General features: G+C 45.5%; 1 protein-coding gene across 1 annotated transcript in view; it reads right to left on the minus strand.

The window, feature by feature from the left end:
- Positions 1 to 494: 494 nt before the first annotated feature.
- LOC139009024 (BOS complex subunit NOMO1) overlaps positions 495 to 18,262 on the minus strand; it is a 49,717-nt gene continuing 31,949 nt past the window's right edge. The window contains exons 17-31 of the mRNA XM_070412916.1: positions 18,145 to 18,208; positions 16,815 to 16,910; positions 14,765 to 14,983; positions 14,583 to 14,665; positions 13,316 to 13,475; positions 13,091 to 13,217; positions 11,230 to 11,343; positions 10,231 to 10,358; positions 9,192 to 9,333; positions 7,116 to 7,199; positions 5,838 to 5,948; positions 4,376 to 4,477; positions 2,767 to 2,886; positions 1,549 to 1,641; positions 495 to 1,125 (exon numbers count right to left, since the gene is read on the minus strand). Of these exons, the coding sequence (XP_070269017.1) occupies positions 994 to 1,125; positions 1,549 to 1,641; positions 2,767 to 2,886; positions 4,376 to 4,477; positions 5,838 to 5,948; positions 7,116 to 7,199; positions 9,192 to 9,333; positions 10,231 to 10,358; positions 11,230 to 11,343; positions 13,091 to 13,217; positions 13,316 to 13,475; positions 14,583 to 14,665; positions 14,765 to 14,983; positions 16,815 to 16,910; positions 18,145 to 18,208 (1,775 nt within the window). The 3' untranslated portion in view covers positions 495 to 993. The remainder of the gene's footprint in view (positions 1,126 to 1,548; positions 1,642 to 2,766; positions 2,887 to 4,375; positions 4,478 to 5,837; positions 5,949 to 7,115; positions 7,200 to 9,191; positions 9,334 to 10,230; positions 10,359 to 11,229; positions 11,344 to 13,090; positions 13,218 to 13,315; positions 13,476 to 14,582; positions 14,666 to 14,764; positions 14,984 to 16,814; positions 16,911 to 18,144; positions 18,209 to 18,262) is intronic.

Below are 18,262 nucleotides of genomic sequence, written 5' to 3' on the forward strand. Positions count from 1 at the left end.
AACTTAGTTTAATTCAATTCCTATAAACACTGAATTAATGTTGTTCAAATGCTATGAATTCCTGTGGATCCTTTATGCAAACAGCAGCCTTCAGTCCTCACCCATCCTCCATATGCATTTTGATTGGACAAAAGTATGTGATCTTTTTAAAATTTTACTTTGTTGCTAATATTTAAAACTTGGAAGATTTCGCATAAAATGCTCTTTCTGGCTTCCCTAGAAACATGAGCACACATTCCTGCAGTCCCCGTGAGCTAGGGAAGCCAGCTCCTTCAGACAGGGCACATGTGCTGCACTTTGCCACAAGCGCCACCTTCCCCTACTTCCCTTCCACAGAAGCCAAACGACAGCTGCTGTGGACCATCTTGCCTTTGCTGGGGATTTTCTTGCCCCAGCCCTTCACTTCGGACCCACATGCCCCTCTAGGCATCTTAATCTATGACCGTGGCCATAGATTATGCCAATGTCATCCAAGAAATACCTCCGAGACGAGCTACGACACAATGAACGGGCAATTTTATTGATTCTACCTCCTAAACATACCCTCCTAGAAGGAGACACACGTTGTGCAGTTTCCAGCAGGGATCTTGGTGCACAGGGACATTAAAGGGAAAGGTAACTCCAACAGGACTTCATGAGGGGGCCAAAACCATGTTTCCTGGAATTCTTCTTGCAAATGATGCTGAAGATTAAGAATTACATTCTCACACCACCAGCACAGCTTAAATACCTTTGACAAAAATAATAATAATAAATTATCTTCAACTCAGAAAATAAATTGTGCTCAGCAGAGTGACAGGAGGGTCCATTCATTGCATTGCACCGCGGGGCCGGACGGGGAGGACAGGTACAGGCAGCTACGCTGACAGGTACACGGGGCCAAGGACACGCTCTCTGAAGTTAGTCAAACGCATGCTTTCATGCCAATGGCGGGTGGTGTCCCCTGGCTGTGGCCTGTCCCGAGTGAGACTTCACTGCTCCTCCTCCTCCTCTTCACGTCCACCTTGTCTTCTGTTTCTTGGCTTGTCTCTTGGCATCTTCTGGGCCACTACTGTCAGAGGCTGTCTGGCCAAGAGCCCGGACGCCCTGCAGTCGAGTCGTCAACTGCAACAGCAAGGGAACGAGCTAAAAAGAGAGGGAGAGAGTGAGGAGGTGCCAGGAGACTCCTGTCCAGATGGGCACTGAAACCCTGCGTGAGCACAGCTCCTTTTCCAGGTCGTCACCATCCGCTAGGTGCTAATGCTGAGGGAAGCCTTAGTTCAAAATAAGGCAAGCTTGTGCACCCAGAGGTCAGCAGAGACAGCTGGCCCGCTCTGAGCAACACGTGCCCCAAAGCTGTCCAGGTTTAAGGATTGAGGGAGATGTTACAGATGTGTATGGCCTTGAAAGGAGGACTGGGGGGCTGGATTTGAGGCTTTTATGGTCCCTTCTCACCCTAAAATGTTGTCATTTCTATAACACTGGACATTCTTCTCTGTCCCTTCACAGCTGGGAGGGACCCCGCTCACTGATATATCCGCTTTCTCCTGAGGTCTCTGGATTTCCTACCTTGTCATGGTTGTAGCCAGCCAACAGGACGAGCAGCGTCAGAGGCAGGGCGATGAAGGAACCTTGGGCGATGTCTTGCTCAGGCAGCTTCCTCTGCAAACACCAAGAGTACTGCCACTTACCCGCCATCCGCTATTACGCAGCCGTGACCCACCAGCCTTCTGAATGGGGTGCCCCCAGACACCCAGGTACCCCACATGATCCAAACTCCCACTATCCAAAGTAAGAAACAGAGGCAACTCGCATACATTTTCAGATGCGCCCTCCACAATCCAAACTCATAACTTGCTCTCTGGAGCTCAGGAACAAAGCGTCCATCACAAGGTATTCCTCACCCCTGAACTTCCACTGTCCACAGAGGAAGCAAAGGCCATGAGAGCAGGCATCCCTGTGTGTGGCTGAGTCCCAGCCACACACAGGGGCCTTTTCCTACAGGAAGTAGGGAGAACCCACTGCTCTAAGCTGGACACACAGCAATGAAGAAGCTAGTCCCAGAGATTGTACCAGTGAGGAGACGAAGCAGCTGCTACTTCTATCCCAGTAGCCATTCGCCCTTTCTAAACAGAACCTCAATGTCATCGGGCCAATCAGAATATAGACCATGCCCATCCTCTTTTACAGCCTGTTTGATACAGATCCAATAAGATCCATACATGGCAACTGACGGATAAACTGAGTAATTTCTTTTAATCTACAGGTACCCCATCCATATGTTGTTGTTATCTTATTTTTCTTGCAATTTGACAAATAAGTCAGGTTCCAGGTTGTCATCCTGCAGTGCCCCACATCCTACATCTGGCTGTGTTTGTCACATGCTCTGGTGACCTCTATACATGTCCTGTAAGCTGGCAGCTGGCTCTAGAAGTTTGGGTGTGTCAGGTATATTGAGCCTCCTGGAGGACCTCAATGCCACCCATCATGACGCCGTGGCACAGTGGTGACCTTCTTTCCCAAAAGTCACAGCTGAGCCATTGACCTAAACGATTCCACCCCTCACTGCCAGTTTCCACCTCGAAAGGGACTCCGGCATCAGCGCTCGTAAAAGCAGAAACGCACCTGGGGAGTCCAGAGTGCGAAATCCAGGATGCTCGAGGGGCCCCAGGCCGAGGGCCCTTTACACAGCATTCCTGCCTCCATCCAATACCTGGGGCGCAGGGTGTGTGAATTTTCCTTCTCCCGCCAGCTCCATGGTTTCACAGAACTGCCCCTCCCCCTTACCGTGGGGTTAAAAACCAAGGTGATGTGCTTGTGGTAGCCCACTGCGGTGAACGAAACCTGCGGCAAGGCGTAGTCGTACTGGGACCTGGGGAGCGTGGAGTCCAGGAGCACAACGTAGTTCTGTGCACAAGTGAGAAGTTATTTTATAAAGAAGTTTGGGCAAAGCAGATGAAAACGAAAACCTAACGTATGGATGTGATGTTTTTAAGGAAATCCCCAAGTTTATACATCCAAACACAAATGTCGCTAACTTCAGAGTGGTAACCTCAGTGGGTTACCCCAGCAGTGGCAGCCACGTGTCTCTGAGATGTGCCTTCTGTAAAGATTTCGAAGGCCGTGGCACTTTTTATGAGCGCATTTAGCCACAATTATGGCCCTCTGAGGATATGACTTTATGATACACAAGGCTTTCTTATGAGCCCATTTTAATAAGGGAAGGACGTGGTCAAACTGGGGAAGACTGTTTGCACTCCAAAATGAGGCTGACTCTCAGGGACAGCACTTTGGTGGCTCATTAGCTGGCATGTGTTAAGAACACAGCATCTCAGGAAAGGCACCATGACGGTCACAGCCCTGCGTGCTGAGCCCCGTGCGCCAGATCAAAGCCTGCTCTGCTCGCAAACACTGACAAGATCGGCACGATGACCCCCACTGTACAGATGGGGATAGCAAGGCCTGAAGGACTGAACAGTGACTTGCCCAGGGTCACTCAGCTAGTACAGTGCCAAGCAGCCTTGGAACCCAGCACTGCTCACACTGCTGTGCTGCCTAAAGTATCCATCCCAGAGGGCATCGGGAAAATGAAGGGGAACCCCCAAACTCCATCTCAACCTATGTCATTGCTTTATAGTCATTCCACGCTGAGAAAGGCCAGTGTATCACCCTGTGCAGGTGGTGAAAAGCCAGGAGAGGAAATGTCACGCCACAGGCTCACTACTGATACCCTGAAGCTAAGTCCCCAGAAAGGAACCAAATTCTCTGCAAAGGTTGCTCCCACCACACCAACTACAAAAGTTTTCTCTGTCCAGTTAGAATTGATAATAAACATTCTATATTCAATAAATGAATGTCCAACATTAGTGCCTTGGTTAAATCAATTATGATATTTCTTGTACTATGAATTACTGTACAACCACTCAAAATCATGTTATAACTGATTTATGATGGGAAAGATTTGGGACATATTCTTCACTGAAAAGCACAGATTACAAAGTGATATATAAGAATCCCAGCTCTGAATTATTAAAATAAATTTATCTGTAGATTTAAACTTATACACACATGTGCACACACATTGAAAAAAGACCAAAAGGATACTTAGCAACACGTTAACAGTGGTTATTTCTGGATGAGGGTGTTATGTCTGATAACAACCCCCACCCCCTCCCAAACTCTCCTGTCATGAACAAGTGTTATTTTTGTAAACAGAAAAACACTAATTAAGAAACATAATCACTACAGAGCCCAATCTCCTTTGATTCAGAGAGGAAAACATCAACCATTTCTGTGGAGTGTATTTAGAGAGAAAATGAGAGAACCGTGCTTCCTTAAACTGAAAAGTGGGATTATTAAAACGAAGAGGGAACCGAGAATGGTGCTGTGCCATTACCTGGCCATCTCTGAGCAGTGGCGGGAAGTGGAAGAAGAGGGACTGGCCAAGAGAAACCGTCTGAATCGGGTTGTCGAGGTTTTCACTTTTGTACAGCTTGACCTGGAGAGCGGTAACAAAGCGGACGGGCTTTTGAACTGAGACACGATAAACCTTCCCTTTCAGACATCCTCAGGAGAGCTTATCTCCTGGGAGGAAAGGGTCTTTGGAAACATGGGTACTTGAAAGAGAATCCGTCCTCCCCTGACAGGCCATACGTAACGCATTCCTCAGTCATCTGAGATTCCAGTTACATGGCGTGCAAAGACATGTAAGGCTTACAGCAGATTCTGACGACTTGTGTGAACACTCAATATGGTTATAATAGTATAATATTTAAAAAGAATCACTTCTAACATAGCTATAATATACCAGGTATGCAACAGGCGCCTTATATGTATTGTCACCCAGCCTGGCTACTAAACAGGCATCGTTATTATCCCTAAGGAGACTTGGGGAGCCTGCATCACTTAAGGTCACATAATCTATACATGCTGGGGCCTGGGACTCCCCCACATCACTGAGGTCTCACGCCCCTCTCTCCCTCCCCCTGGGACTGCTCTCCATATGCTGTAACCTTGAACCTGAAACACATTCCCATTTTGCATTTGGTACTCTGGTCTGCTTCCAGCAATGCACGGCTTTGCTTCTGGCCTCTCTCTCCAGCCCAGGTGTGCTGCCTGTCACACCATATGTGATGGGGCCTGGGAAGAGGGAGGTACAGTCCTGGCTGACGCTAAAGGCTATGGGGCTCCTCCCAGCACCTACGGCAGGAGAACTCCAGAGCACCCCTTCCTGGGGCCTCTGAAAAATACACTCCCGAGGCGATTCATTGACATCTTTCAAGGGATCACAGGGCACTGTATAAACACCTCTTCCTTAATTCCAGAGAGCACATTTTGTTAGAACTTGGACAGACCTTAAGAGGTCAGTGAGTCTAACTCCCTGGCTTTACAGAGGAGAAAACCAAGGTCCATGGGAATGAAGTGGCTGCCCAAGCTGACAAGGGAAGTAACCACCCATGACAGGAGGCAGCCCAGACAGGCTGAGATCTAGTTCATTGCCCACCATCTCCACCCTGGACAGAATTTAAATAGTTACGAAGCACTTTGCCTTAAAATTGTATTTGTTTCAGACTTTAGATCATATTGATCATTCATTAGGCTCCTACTACAATACTTACAGAGATATATACTGCTAGTAAAACGGTTATCTGAAACTGGAACACATCTCTCTCCAGCTACCAGCAATCATTCCCCCAGATATATGCTTGGATCGAAGTTTCTTAAATCTCAACCTCAACACTCAGCATCTCCACCTTTAGCACGCTAAAGCCAGCACCAGAGAGGCCCAGGCATCCGGTTCCTACTTGTCTCAAAGCGGAAAAGAAGACGGTATTTTCACCTTAAAAAGCTGGCCTTACCCATAATGTAGAAAGATACTCGGAGGAAGTGATCACATTTCCACTTAAATCGAACTGATTAATCTGCCGGAAAACAATGATGTTTATATCGTCGATGTCGTTATTGCCAACCTGGAAAGAAATAAGGAATGCTGGTCTTGAGGAAGCTGGAAGAGGAACTTCTACTCTAGCTGTGTGACGTCTCAGGGGCTATTTCATGACAAACTTCACTTCCTATATTAAAGGCCACAGAAGCATCCTAAGTCCCAGGTCACAATCTGATAGTAAGTAGATGGGCTACCCCTGGCTCACAGACACATTTTGTTTGACAAATGCAGCCTTTGTTTCCTAAGTTTTAATTACTAGCCAATATTTTTAAAAATGTCATGTACAAAAAAGCCAGATTTTTTAGTCTCTCTTGAAAAAGAAGACGTTCTTGCCTGGCAGCAATCAGCAAGCACCACGCCACAGCAGCCCCTCTGGGTGGGTGTGTGCTCTCAATTCATCACTTGTTCATATCTGCCAGCTCACAGGCCACACGGCTGCTGGTGATCCTGGCCTAAGTCACGACGGCAAGGAAATATATAGAACTGGAAAGTACGGCCATTTAAAATGCCAGCTGCCATGAAGACATCAACAAAATCCACTCTCCAGGCCAAACAGTCCTAAATGGCCTGCCACCTCTCTCTCTAACCCCTCACAAACTTCATGCCTAAAGCCACCACAAGGCAGTCCCTCTTGTCCCACTAAGGCCCTCTAGTCTAGCAAATTTTGTGGGAGAAAAGCTTCATTTCAAATGATTCCCTGGCTACTTCCTGGAGGGCTGCCTTGTTAGGCGTCAATTAGCTAAGAAGTCATTGTCTGGAATATCAAAAAGACTGCCCACCAAATGGAAGAACAGGTTATCTGATTGTAAGGAATCTGGGTGGCACGGCTACCAATTAGGCCCATGTTCCCTTATCACATGCCCTTGATTAGAAAGCTCCTTGTGCTTTAAGATCCTCAACTTGCAGAATAATGATCAGAGCTTGCAGGGAAGTGGGGAAACAACAGTTCAAATTTCTTCTCTGGATGAGTGACAGCCACGCTGTTCATTAAAAACCCCACAAGATGCTGCTTGGGAAGATGACACTAATCCAAGAGGACCCTTAATTAGGATTTGAAGCTCCCCCTGCACCCCCCACCCCCCACCCCCACCATCGCAGTAAGATGATAGGCAGACAGCCAGAGGAGTGCTAACAGGTTTTTGATCAGGAAGCAATCACACCACTGAATTCTGCTGAAGAACTTCATGCTTACCGTAATTACCCGGTGGTGGGGGAGGGCCCGTTCAATGTGATCATTGCCTTCTGCCTTGAGCTGCACGTGATACACACATCCCGGCTGCAAACAAACCCAGGCCGTCACTTCTCTAGAAACAGGCTCGTCACATGCAACCTGATCTGAGCCTGCTCTGACTGCAGGTCCGCACCAGGACCACAGCTCTCCTGCCTCACTCATTTCAGCTCCCAGTCTGCACCTGTCAACCTAATAGTGTGGCGAAGGCCTGGGGTGGGGTGGGAACCGGGTGGAGGGGGACAATAGGGGAAAACGGGGAACATCTGTAATACTCTCAACAATAAAGATTTTTAAAAACAACAACATCCTGATGAAGAAACATTTACCTGACATTCTGCAATTCCTCAATCCCCATTCAGTTTCTTTTACCCAAGGAAACTTAAATGTGGTTTCTTATTTCAAAACTGCAAATATAATGCACTCCCAGTCTGACAAAGTTCTTCTTCCCTGCTGTCCGCCCCTCCCCTCTGCTTGTATAGTACATCGAGTGATACCTGGAATGACATTCCCAAATGCTTACTGTGGATATCATTTCTGGGAAGTGGAATTTCAGGTTTTTCCCTTTTAAAAAAAATTTCTTCTTTATACTTTTTATTCTATTACTTACATTTATAGGCATATAGCATGTTTACCAAAAAGTCATCATTCTAAGAAAAAAAACCACCTTTTTTTGGACACTGATCACATGAAAGATGTGTATACACTTACTCAGAAAATTTTGTCAGATAGCAATAATTTGGTCGAAGAAAGCCAGCACATGATGGCAATTTTCCAATAGATGGAAGTAAATGGCCTTGATTAAATGACATTTTATGTTTATTTTTGACACTGCTGCATGGGTTAGTGGCAACTCTGATGAAGAGAGATATGAGTTCAAAGGAGAATTTCTAGGAAGGCTGCAAACTAGATAAATTCAGCTTAAAAGCAAGGCTTTCATAGCACAAATGAACCCATTGTCAAAAAAATTCTGAGTCACTTTTTCCTTACACACTTATTTAAAAAAAAGGTAGGTATCTTTCCCCTGGCTTCCGACCTGACTTCCAGGTACCCCAATATCTGAGAATGGGGGTGCCCTGGACATTGGACATGAGTATTCCTGTCTTTGGGGAAGAACAGCATTGCTTCAATGTATCTAAGTAAACTGGCGAAGTGATTTGCATCTCAGCTCACGTGATTTGGGCTAACATTAGTTTGTTGCTGAGATACGTGAGGCCACCTCTGGGGTTAAGAATATAGTTTGTGAGTCTGAAAGGCTGGGGACCCAACTCCAAATCCAAGCGGCCCAGTCCAGTGGGTGCCGTCTAACCCACACACTGTGACTCCTACAGTTTACACTCAGCGTCTGCTGAATGAGCATGGGAATGAATGAACAAATAAAAACTGAGAAAAAAAGTGCCACAAATCCTAAACCAAATGTTGCTACTTAGCAGCCAAAAGGACAATAAGATGGTTGTCCGGCTCACACAAAGAAGTTATGGGTGTGTTGTTTTTTTAATTAATTGTTTACATAGAGAAGTCAGGAATGTTCACATGGAAATCTAAATTTCTGACTTCTCTTTTAAAAATTCAAACTCTGTGGCTGCCCTCAGTCTGTCTTCCACATGGCCATAATGAGCTAGAGCTGGGATGTAGCTTCTCCCTTTACATGGGCCATGCCCTCTCCAGTTTCCCAGTCCTCTTCACTCCCGACTCTACACCCAGCCTCCTTCAGCCATTTGCACCTCTCTATGGGCCCCACAGGCCTTTGATTTGAGAGCCCTGACCTAAGCCATAACCACCCAATTCTAGGCAAAACCCCCAATTCTATACCAAACCCATGTGTTTCCAAGTTTACTTCGATACAAAACCCCAAACCAATATGTCAGCTAGTTAAAAGGCAAGAAGTGTCAGTTAAGAAAAAACTTGAGAGGGTTCCAGAGCCATACCCACCTCCCCAGCCCTCTGGCCTGGCCCAATCCTATCAATTTTGGAGGTTCTACAAGATACCTCCAAACACTGTATGAAAAATCCCCTAATAAAACATGCTCAAAGTCTCACCAGCAATCCACGTAATCTGAACTTCCCCTCTTCATCCGTCACAGTGTCCTCCCCATAAATACTACAGTCGTTCTGTCCCACCGCCTCCACGGCAACCCCCTGCTCCGGCTCTCCGTTTAAAGAAGAAACTGTGCCATAGCAACTAGAGTGACAAGAGAAGACAAGGAACGTGATACTTTTGTGATTTTCTGAAGCACACTAAGAAACTCAAAGTGTCCTGCATTTACCAACAATTTACAGTGCAAACAGCTCAATGGAGAACTGTGCTCTAAGGCCACAGGCCCTTCGATCTCACTGTGTCACCTGCCAATCCAGCCAGGATACCATCAGTATCTCTTCTCATACATCCTAAGGGACACTCCAGAAAATTGTAAGCTAAAAAGGCTAAGCTTTATTTTATTCCATTTTATTTTATTTTATTTTATTTTATTTTTATTAGGATTTATTCTAAATAGCAAAGTATTCAATGAAAGGAAAATAAATCATTTTCTCTTTTATTTCATTGTTGAAAATGACCCCATTTTTCTGAACCCACTGTTTCTGATTAATCAATGTTCAAGTGCTTTTTAAAGTGTATATAAATACCTGTGTGTGTGTGTGAATGTGTGTGTGTGTAAATACACACACACACATTCACACACACACACGTATTTGCAAAAAACCATCACTGGAAGTATTTAAAAACACCGGAAAACTGAGGTAGCTGGGAGACAAGAGTAGAAGGAAAATTTTACATTGTGTACTCTTTTCAACATTTTGATGTTTTACTCAAGTGAATGCATTCTTCCTTTAAAAATTTTAAAGCAACCAGATAGGCTCTCACAGGCCAATTTCAAAATAGGAACTTTGTGGCTGAACCACTAGTTTGAAATATTAGAAGGAAAGGGCGGCAATCAAAAGTCTTGGACCCATATCCCATGTCCCTTGGCTCCCAAATTTAGTCCATGTGATGGCTGGAATGAGCGTCCAGATGATGGCAGTTTGAGGGTGATCCCACAGCCAGGCCTGGATGAGAGGGAAGTGGGCAGGGGTTGCTCACCTGTAGGCCGTGCGGTACCCGGTGATGGTGATCTTTAAGTTCTGCCCTTCCTGCACCTCAATCATTTGGGAGGATGGCTCAAACCGGAATTCTTTCATCATGGGCTTGAAGTAATACTGGCCAGGGCTCTGCCAAAAGACAACCACAACTGAGCCTCTGGGCCGGGCTTAAAAGGGGGCGACTAAGTCATGATGGACCAGAACTATGCCACAAGAGCCCAGGGCTTCCTGGACAGACAGAAATGGTACCAGTAACTCTACCATAAACAGCTATGGTAACGGCAATTACAGTTCTAACAACAGCAGCTGTCATTACCACGTGCCTTCAGTAACTGTGGAGGTAGCAGTCCTTTGCATTTTAGGAATGAAGAAACTGGGGCTCAGAGGTCAAGTAATCTGCCCAAGATGACACAGCAAGTAAGGAGCAGAGGGAAGATTTGCACCCGGGTATGCATCACCACACAGCGTATGACCTTTTGGATACACCTCACTGACTGCTTGTGACACCCCTGTAACAATCACTTTATTCCCAGGACTGACAAGATGGCCAATTCACGCATACTTCCTAAGTCCCCACCAGCCAAGGGCTCAGGCTACATCTGGAATGAAAAATTGGTGCTATCTTCACAGCATGGGGAGTGCACTTTGCAGAAGAAACACAAGCTAACTGCTGAATAAGATCGGCATTATAAACAACGGGGTCCTTGGTAAAACAAAGGGCTGCCTAAGACAGGAATCGCTGTGGCCAGGGTCATTAATTACACTGTCCTTGTGACAGCTGGGTGACCAGAAAACAAGAAGTGTGCGCAGAAGGGAACATGAATCAGCCGCATTAAACTCTAATAAGAGCGATACTCTAATTACATTTGCTCCCCTGAGAAACTTCAAACACTCCACGCTGGTGTTGTTCTCACGTTGTCCAGCGGTATGTAAGTCACACACTGCATCCCTGCTTCCTCGTGGGGAAGACAGGCAGGAGCTAAGTTACAGGACGTCTTACCAGGTTTGAGAAAGTCAGGATGCCATTGTCCTGAGTCAAGAGGTTGGAACGAAACACTCCTCCACTGAGGGACAGGAGTACCCCAGGGAGGGGCTGGTCGTCTTCAGCTTTTATCTGGGGGCGAGAAAGGAACCACAGCAAGGTGAACCCATAGTAACCATGCAGACAAGAGTTCACAAGTCAAGAGGCAATTCTTATGGGTTGTTTTTCTTTCGTTGTTATTTGTTGGGGGAACAGAATGTCTGTTCCTCGTCCCCAGGGGTAACTGATGTTAATAGCTTGGTGTGTACTCCTCAGGAACTATTTCAATGCCCACACCAAGCTTATAAACATTATGGCTATTGTTGACGGACGGGCAAGTTTACTGGGGGAGGGGGTTTGAGACAAAAATACCATGCTTGCCCTGGCCGGTTTTTGCTCAGTGGTTATTACAGCATCAGCCAATAGAATGAAGGGTTGTGGGTTCGATACCTCGGTTGCAGGTTCTCCAGCCCGGTGGTGGGGAGGGGGGAAGGGAATGTGGGGAGGGGGGAGGGTGTGTGGGAGGCAACCAATCAATGCGTCTCTCTCATATCGATGTTTCTCTCTCTCCCCCCATGCTTCCTCCCTTCCATCTCTCTCTCCCTCCCTTCCATTTTCTCTAGAAATCAATGGAAAAAATATCCTCAGGTGAGGATTAAAAGAAAAATGGCATGCTTACACACTACACATGCTTTCTGCCCTCAACCTCAGACCCTGCCTTTCCTCTTCTATCAGCCCAGAGATCTGCCTCACTGCTTAACAGTGGAATAGCATTCAGATGCAGAGGCCAGTAAACTGTCTTGTGGTGGAAAAGGAGAGACAATCTAAAGATCCCTGAACATGCTTATCTTTGTGCACTTAGGTTTTTCTCTTTTCCTGAATAATCCAATCCTAGGAGTAGAATTGTTGGGTATGTGTACTTTAAATTCAGAAAGATACCACCAAATTGAACTCTCAAGTGGCTATAGCCATGCATGCTCCATAAATCATCCATGCATGGAAAAATACACGCTCTCCAAAACATGGATATGGTTCTAATTATTGCAAATCTAACCCAAAACCCAGTGCTTCAATGGTAACTTCCTTTGCATTTCCTCAGTCACTCCCAAAATTGAGCATTTCTTCTATGTTTATTATTCACTTGTATTACTTCTGTGAATTGCCTTTTCGTATCCTTTGTTTTCTCTATCGAGTTTTTTCTTATCAATTTAAGAAGTTCCTTGTAAACTGGGGATATTATTTATGGTATAAATATTTCTTCCCAGTTTGAATATCTTTCAATTTAGTTTAAGATGTAATCTGCAATACAGAATTTTCATTTTTTATGTGAGATGATCTGCCGTTCTTTTCCTTTGTCCTCCATGTTGAAAATATTCCTACTCGGGCATCTCACAGCATCTCCCTCCCAAGAAGGACAGAGGGAAGAGAGAAAGACATCAAACACCACTGCAGGAGCCCCCTGCGTCCTCTGACACAGAACCGCGGAGGGGGAAAGCTTGGAACACTTCCCAAACAAGTTTAAGTCACAGATCTCCAAATTATGCTGAATGAAAAAAGCCAGACAAAGAGGCCACCCTGTATGATTCCATTTGTATAAAACTCTAGAAGCTGCAAACTAATTCACAGTGATAGAAAGCAGATCAGACCAGTGGGGTGGGATGGGAGGGATGGATTACCAAGTGGTACAAGGAAACTGGGGGGTGTTTGGTGGTGTTTTCATGGGTGTGTTCTTATGTCGAGACTATGTTGGCGATATATCATATTATACACTTTATGTGCAGTACATTGTATGTCAAATTATACCTCAATAAAACTGCTTTTTAAAAACATACAGTGTTACCTCAAAGCTTACGCCTGCCAAGGCATACGCTTTAAAATCTCCTATGGTTCCTTCCACCGCAGTCAGGACGTAGCCCTCCTTCTGTGAGGACACGGTGTACTCCAGGTCACTGTGCAGGGGCCCGACACTGAAGAAAGAGAGCAATGCAGAGACGGCCTCGCCTCACCACAGGAAATCCCAGCTCCCCAGCTGGCCCCAAGCAAATGTTTCCTAATCCCAGCTTACCTGTAGGCACCTTTGTCATCGGTAAAGACTGTGATGAGGGGTGAACTTGCCCCCTTTTCACTGATGACAATCTCGACTCCTTCCAACTCTGGGTGGATCTGGCCTTCCAGGAATAAGCCTGCTTTCCCGTGGATCTCAATCAGCTTCCCTGGGCAGCTTTCTGAAAGGAAAGAGGTGAACAGAAGAATACAACCGAGCTGCAGAGGTCGGGAGTCTTCTGGTGGGGAACTTCCCAATAAGAAGGGCCTAAAACTGAGGTATCTGAAGCTAACCTCCAAATGAGGTTGTTTAATGTTCCAGAAACTTCAATAAGGAAAAGTGGCCCAAGCCTCTCTCCATCCTGGAAAGGCCTTATTTAACTGCCAACAACATTAACAGGTAAACCTAACGCAGGCCGAAGTTTCACAACTCCTCTCTCTCGGTTCTCACCAGCCCACCAGGGAGAGATGCCTTCACAGCAGATAAGAGTTGTGCTGCTCGATCTCAGAGGACCCAACACGGAAGGCCACCCCAGACAGGTTGCCCGTGGAAAGGTGGGCTCTTCAAACTCTACTTCCAAACACAAGCCACATAAATGCCCAGTATTGAATGAACCCATGATGCTAGAAAAAACTATCAGTAGCCAAAAGGCAAATACTCAGTAAGCAATTACTTCTAATCCTATATAATAAAAGGCTAACATGCAAATTGATCGAACGGTGGAATGACCAGTCGCTATAACCCGCATTGACCACCAGGGGGCAGATGCTCAGCCAGAAGCTGGGCTCCCAGCTGGTGAGCGCAGCAGTCAGCAGTGCTAATACACCTTGGGAGATGTCCAACTGCCAGCTTAGGCCCACTCCCCACAGGGTCCCGGACTGCGAGAGGGTGCAGGCCAGGCTGAGGGGCCCCCTCCACCCACCCAGTGCACAAATGACATGCACTGGGCCTCTAGTTACCAATAAAGAAGGGCCCTAAACAGCATGAATAGTTCAGACACAGGATTAACTAATGTTCCACAACTGATGATTTTGCTTTTCACGGACCTCTGCTGTCAACCTGGTAATGTCAAGAAAAAACAAGTCCTGTTCCAAAAAAGATCTCCCCTTTCTGATAGCAAAAGTTACTCTTACTGATTTCATTCATTCACTCATTCCTTCATCAAATAGTAACTTCTATGTGCCTTACAAAGATGCTCTCTCTGTAACAACAACACAGAATAAATGTTTCAATGCAGCAAAGAAACGACTGCAAAGGTGTGTCACTGGCTCACTGAGGTGACATCTACCTCCACTGACGGTGGCTTCCATGGAAGGGGGATAAAAGAGCAGCTCTTTAGACGAGGGTGTGACAGTGATTTTCTCTCCAGACCTGAAATAATAAAAAGACTTCAATTTGGCTGGCTCTGTCCCTCCATTAGGAAGACTATCAGAACAGAGGACACTGCAGAGAAAGCCCAAGAGAGCTTACCGGGCCCAGTATGAGAAGTCGTAGGAGAAGGGGCCTTGCAACTCATCCACCATCTCTTGGACAGGGGGCTTGGTGCTTCCTTCTCCACCTTCTTCATTGCCCTTCTTCTCCCGCTCCTGCCTGCGGCTCTCAATCTCAGCCAACTGCTGCTCCCTCCGCAGCTCCTGCACAGACTTCAGGGGGCCTAAGACTAAGGCGGGTTCACTGTCAATGGAAGACCTGGAGGAAAGGAAGGAGCAGCCCATAGGTAACAAAACTAAACACCTGATAAAACCACACATGGCACAATATTCTCCTGATTTGAATATATTAATAGTTTTTTTTTTAAATAAAGACTGGCCTAGACAATGTGGCTCAGTGGTTGAGCATTGACCCATGAACCAAGAGGTTATGGGCTTGATTCCCAGTAGGGGGCGTGCAGGAGAAAGCTGATCGATGTTTCTCTCTCCTAGATGCTTCTCTCTCTCTATTCCTCTCCCTTCCGCTCTCTAAAAATCAATAAAAACATATTAAAAATAAGAAAAGGCTGAATTTCTGTGTGATGGTAGTAGTATTTGGTAGATCTGGGCTGGAATGAGATACCATTAACTTGATGGCTGGATGAAACCATGGCAGATTTTCCAAGGACATGAGTTCTACCCAGGCTGCCACCCTCTGCCTTTCATTCAACCCATATTAAGAACATCCTCTGCCAGAGAACCAGGCACTGGATACAGTCATTCAACAAGACATATTCCCTAATCCTGGCGAATCCTCATTCTAGTGGGAAGAGGCAGGAAAAGGAAAAATGATGTCACATGACAAGTACAATGAAAAAAATAAAGCAGTGTGGAAGGAGACAGTGCTGGGAGCATGGGGGTGCTATTTTTAGGGAGTGAGCCAAGGCCTTTCGGATCAAATAATCCTGAAGGAAGGGAGAAAGTGGGCCAAGTGGCTCTCTGGGTGAGGAGTGTCTCAAGCAAGGAGAGGACAAGTGCAAAGTCCTGGGAGTCTTGGATGGGGAGCTCAAGGGATAGCAAGGAGACCAAGGTAACCTGGGGAAAGGGCCCCAGGGAAGAGTCCTTGGGTCGGGGGAGGGGGAGAGCCCTGCGGGGACTGAGGCTTCACAGACCTTCGATTTCATTCTGAGTGGAATGGAAAAACCCCTGGAGTTTGAAGTAGAGGAATCATATGATCTCTGGTATTAAAGGATCACTCTGGCTTAACATGGCCTGGCCCCTACCAGCTTAACTCTCCTGAATGTCCCCAACGCCAACAAGTTCAAATTCAAAGTGCTTATGGCACTTGTAATCTTTCAGCTCTGTGTCTGGTTCTTGGACTATCTGCCTCCCCCTTGAGTCTAGGGCAGGAGCTGTGGCCTACGACCAGTCACACCGAAGACTCTCAAGAAATACTTTCGGAAAGGATGGATGGGTGAAAAGGCGGTGGACAAAAAGATTGAGATATAGCTGGAAAGGCAACTTCAACTAACGTAAGGACAGAGAAAGGTACTCAGATTTCCGTTGCCAAAACTTTCATTTCTCAAGAAAACTGGGGTGTCACCTCACCACATGCAAAAATTTCTCTCAAAGGTCACATTCACATGAACCTGACCCTCAGGGGGGCACGGCCTTTCATGTTCTTTCTCTCTCATGACCTTTCCTACACAAGGTACTATCTCTATTTTCCAACCTCTTGAGAGAAGGTCTAAGAAAAATAGGCAATATTTTTGAATTTGCTAAAACACTTGAAATACAATGAATAAACCAGAGACTTTTTTCCCCCTAGCAAAGAAAGGAAGTATAAAGAGTTCAAACAGAAATTTAAGGCACTAAAACGAGCTGTCAGAAGGCTCTTCCTCATCCCAAGTTAATTCGTGAATCATAAAAGGAAAGGATCAAGGCTGCTGCTAATTTATGGCTATGTCACATCAGTATGAGAGAGAAGGCCATTTGTATATACACCTAGAGATAAGAAATCAAAAATAGTTTTCAGAGAGTCTATTAGAGAAGCCCCCAGGCCTCACCCACCAGCCTCCCTTGCTCAGCCCACCACAAAACACTAGTCTTACTTGATAGTCACAGTGACATCCATCACTTTGTCAGTGGTGATAGTTCCAAGGACATGGTGGCGAATGGCTGTCAACGTCAAGATACTGGGTGAAGACCTATAAATCACAGAAGTGGAAATAAAACACAGGCAATATCACCTAGTCATTCTCAAGGGATCACAAACAACACCCTTTATGGGCCACCTTCCTGACCCTGAAATAGACTACATGAAATTGCTCTTAGTTTAGGCCAAAATAACTTCTGAAATACATATATCGGGGTTTTAAAGAATAAATGATTTCTCCACTCCAAAACTTCACACTCGAATCCCCAGTGACACCCACAAGCCTTTGTAAAAGTGGAGAAATGGTGGGCTAGAGCTTGAGAAATTCCTATCAGTGAGGGCTGGAGGAAGAGTTAACAAAGATTATCTTTAATCCATTTCGAAACCACAGCCTTCCATCTTTGGTTTACAGAATTCTTGGGAAAGAGTTCCTATCTCCACTTTCTCAATAATTTACCCAAGTATTATGCTAAGTGAAATACATCAGATAGAGAAAGACAAACACCATATGAGTTCACCTATATGTGGAATCTAAAAAACAAAATAAACGAAAACCAAACAGGAATAGACTCATAAATACAGAGATCAAACTGAGGGTAGTGAGAGGGAAAGGGGGGTGGGGAATTGGGTGAAAAAAGGAGGAAGGAATTCAGAAGTACAAATTGGCAGTTACAATAGATACAAAAATTACAGCATAGAGAATATAGTCAATAATACTGTAATAATTAGCCTGTCGGCGTGGCTCAGTGGTAGAGTGTCGACCTATGAACCAGGAGGTCACAGTTGGGTTCCCAGTCAGGACACATGCCTGGGTTGTGGGCTCGATCCCCAGTGTGGGGCGTGCAGGAGGCAGCCAATCAATGATTCTTTCTCATCATTGATGTTTCTCTTTCTCCCTCTCCCTTCCTCTCTGAAATCAATAAAAATATATTTTAAAAAATATATAGTAATAATTATATATAGTACCAGGTGGGTACAAGACTTACTGGGGGAATCACTTCATAAATTATATAAATGTCTAACTACTATGCTGTACACCTGAAACTAATAATATTGAATGTCAACTGTAATTGGAAAATAAAAATGCTTTAACTTAAAAAAAAGAAAATATTAATTTCCCCAAGCATCTTAAAATCCTTATCTAGAAACTTTTTAATGCCTAACCTTAACCTCTTCCAGAAAAACTACAAAAAATTCCTTTTGTTCTCAGAAATGACTAAAGAAGAGACACACTCATTCTCTATGGAAGTCACACAAACACACAGAGCAGAGAAGCCCCAGCTTACGTGTCATAGGTATAGAACGCTTGCTCAAACCGGTGGCAGGAGCGTGGGGTCACCTTGTACACACCTGCAACCAGGAAAGCAAAAAGCATTTTCAGAGAAGGGCATCTACTATGCTAAG

This window comes from Myotis yumanensis, unplaced genomic scaffold (genome assembly GCF_028538775.1).
Source record: "Myotis yumanensis isolate MYYU_CA2020_CCGP unplaced genomic scaffold, mMyoYum1.0.hap1 SCAF_4, whole genome shotgun sequence".
Lineage (NCBI taxonomy): Eukaryota > Metazoa > Chordata > Mammalia > Chiroptera > Vespertilionidae > Myotis > Myotis yumanensis.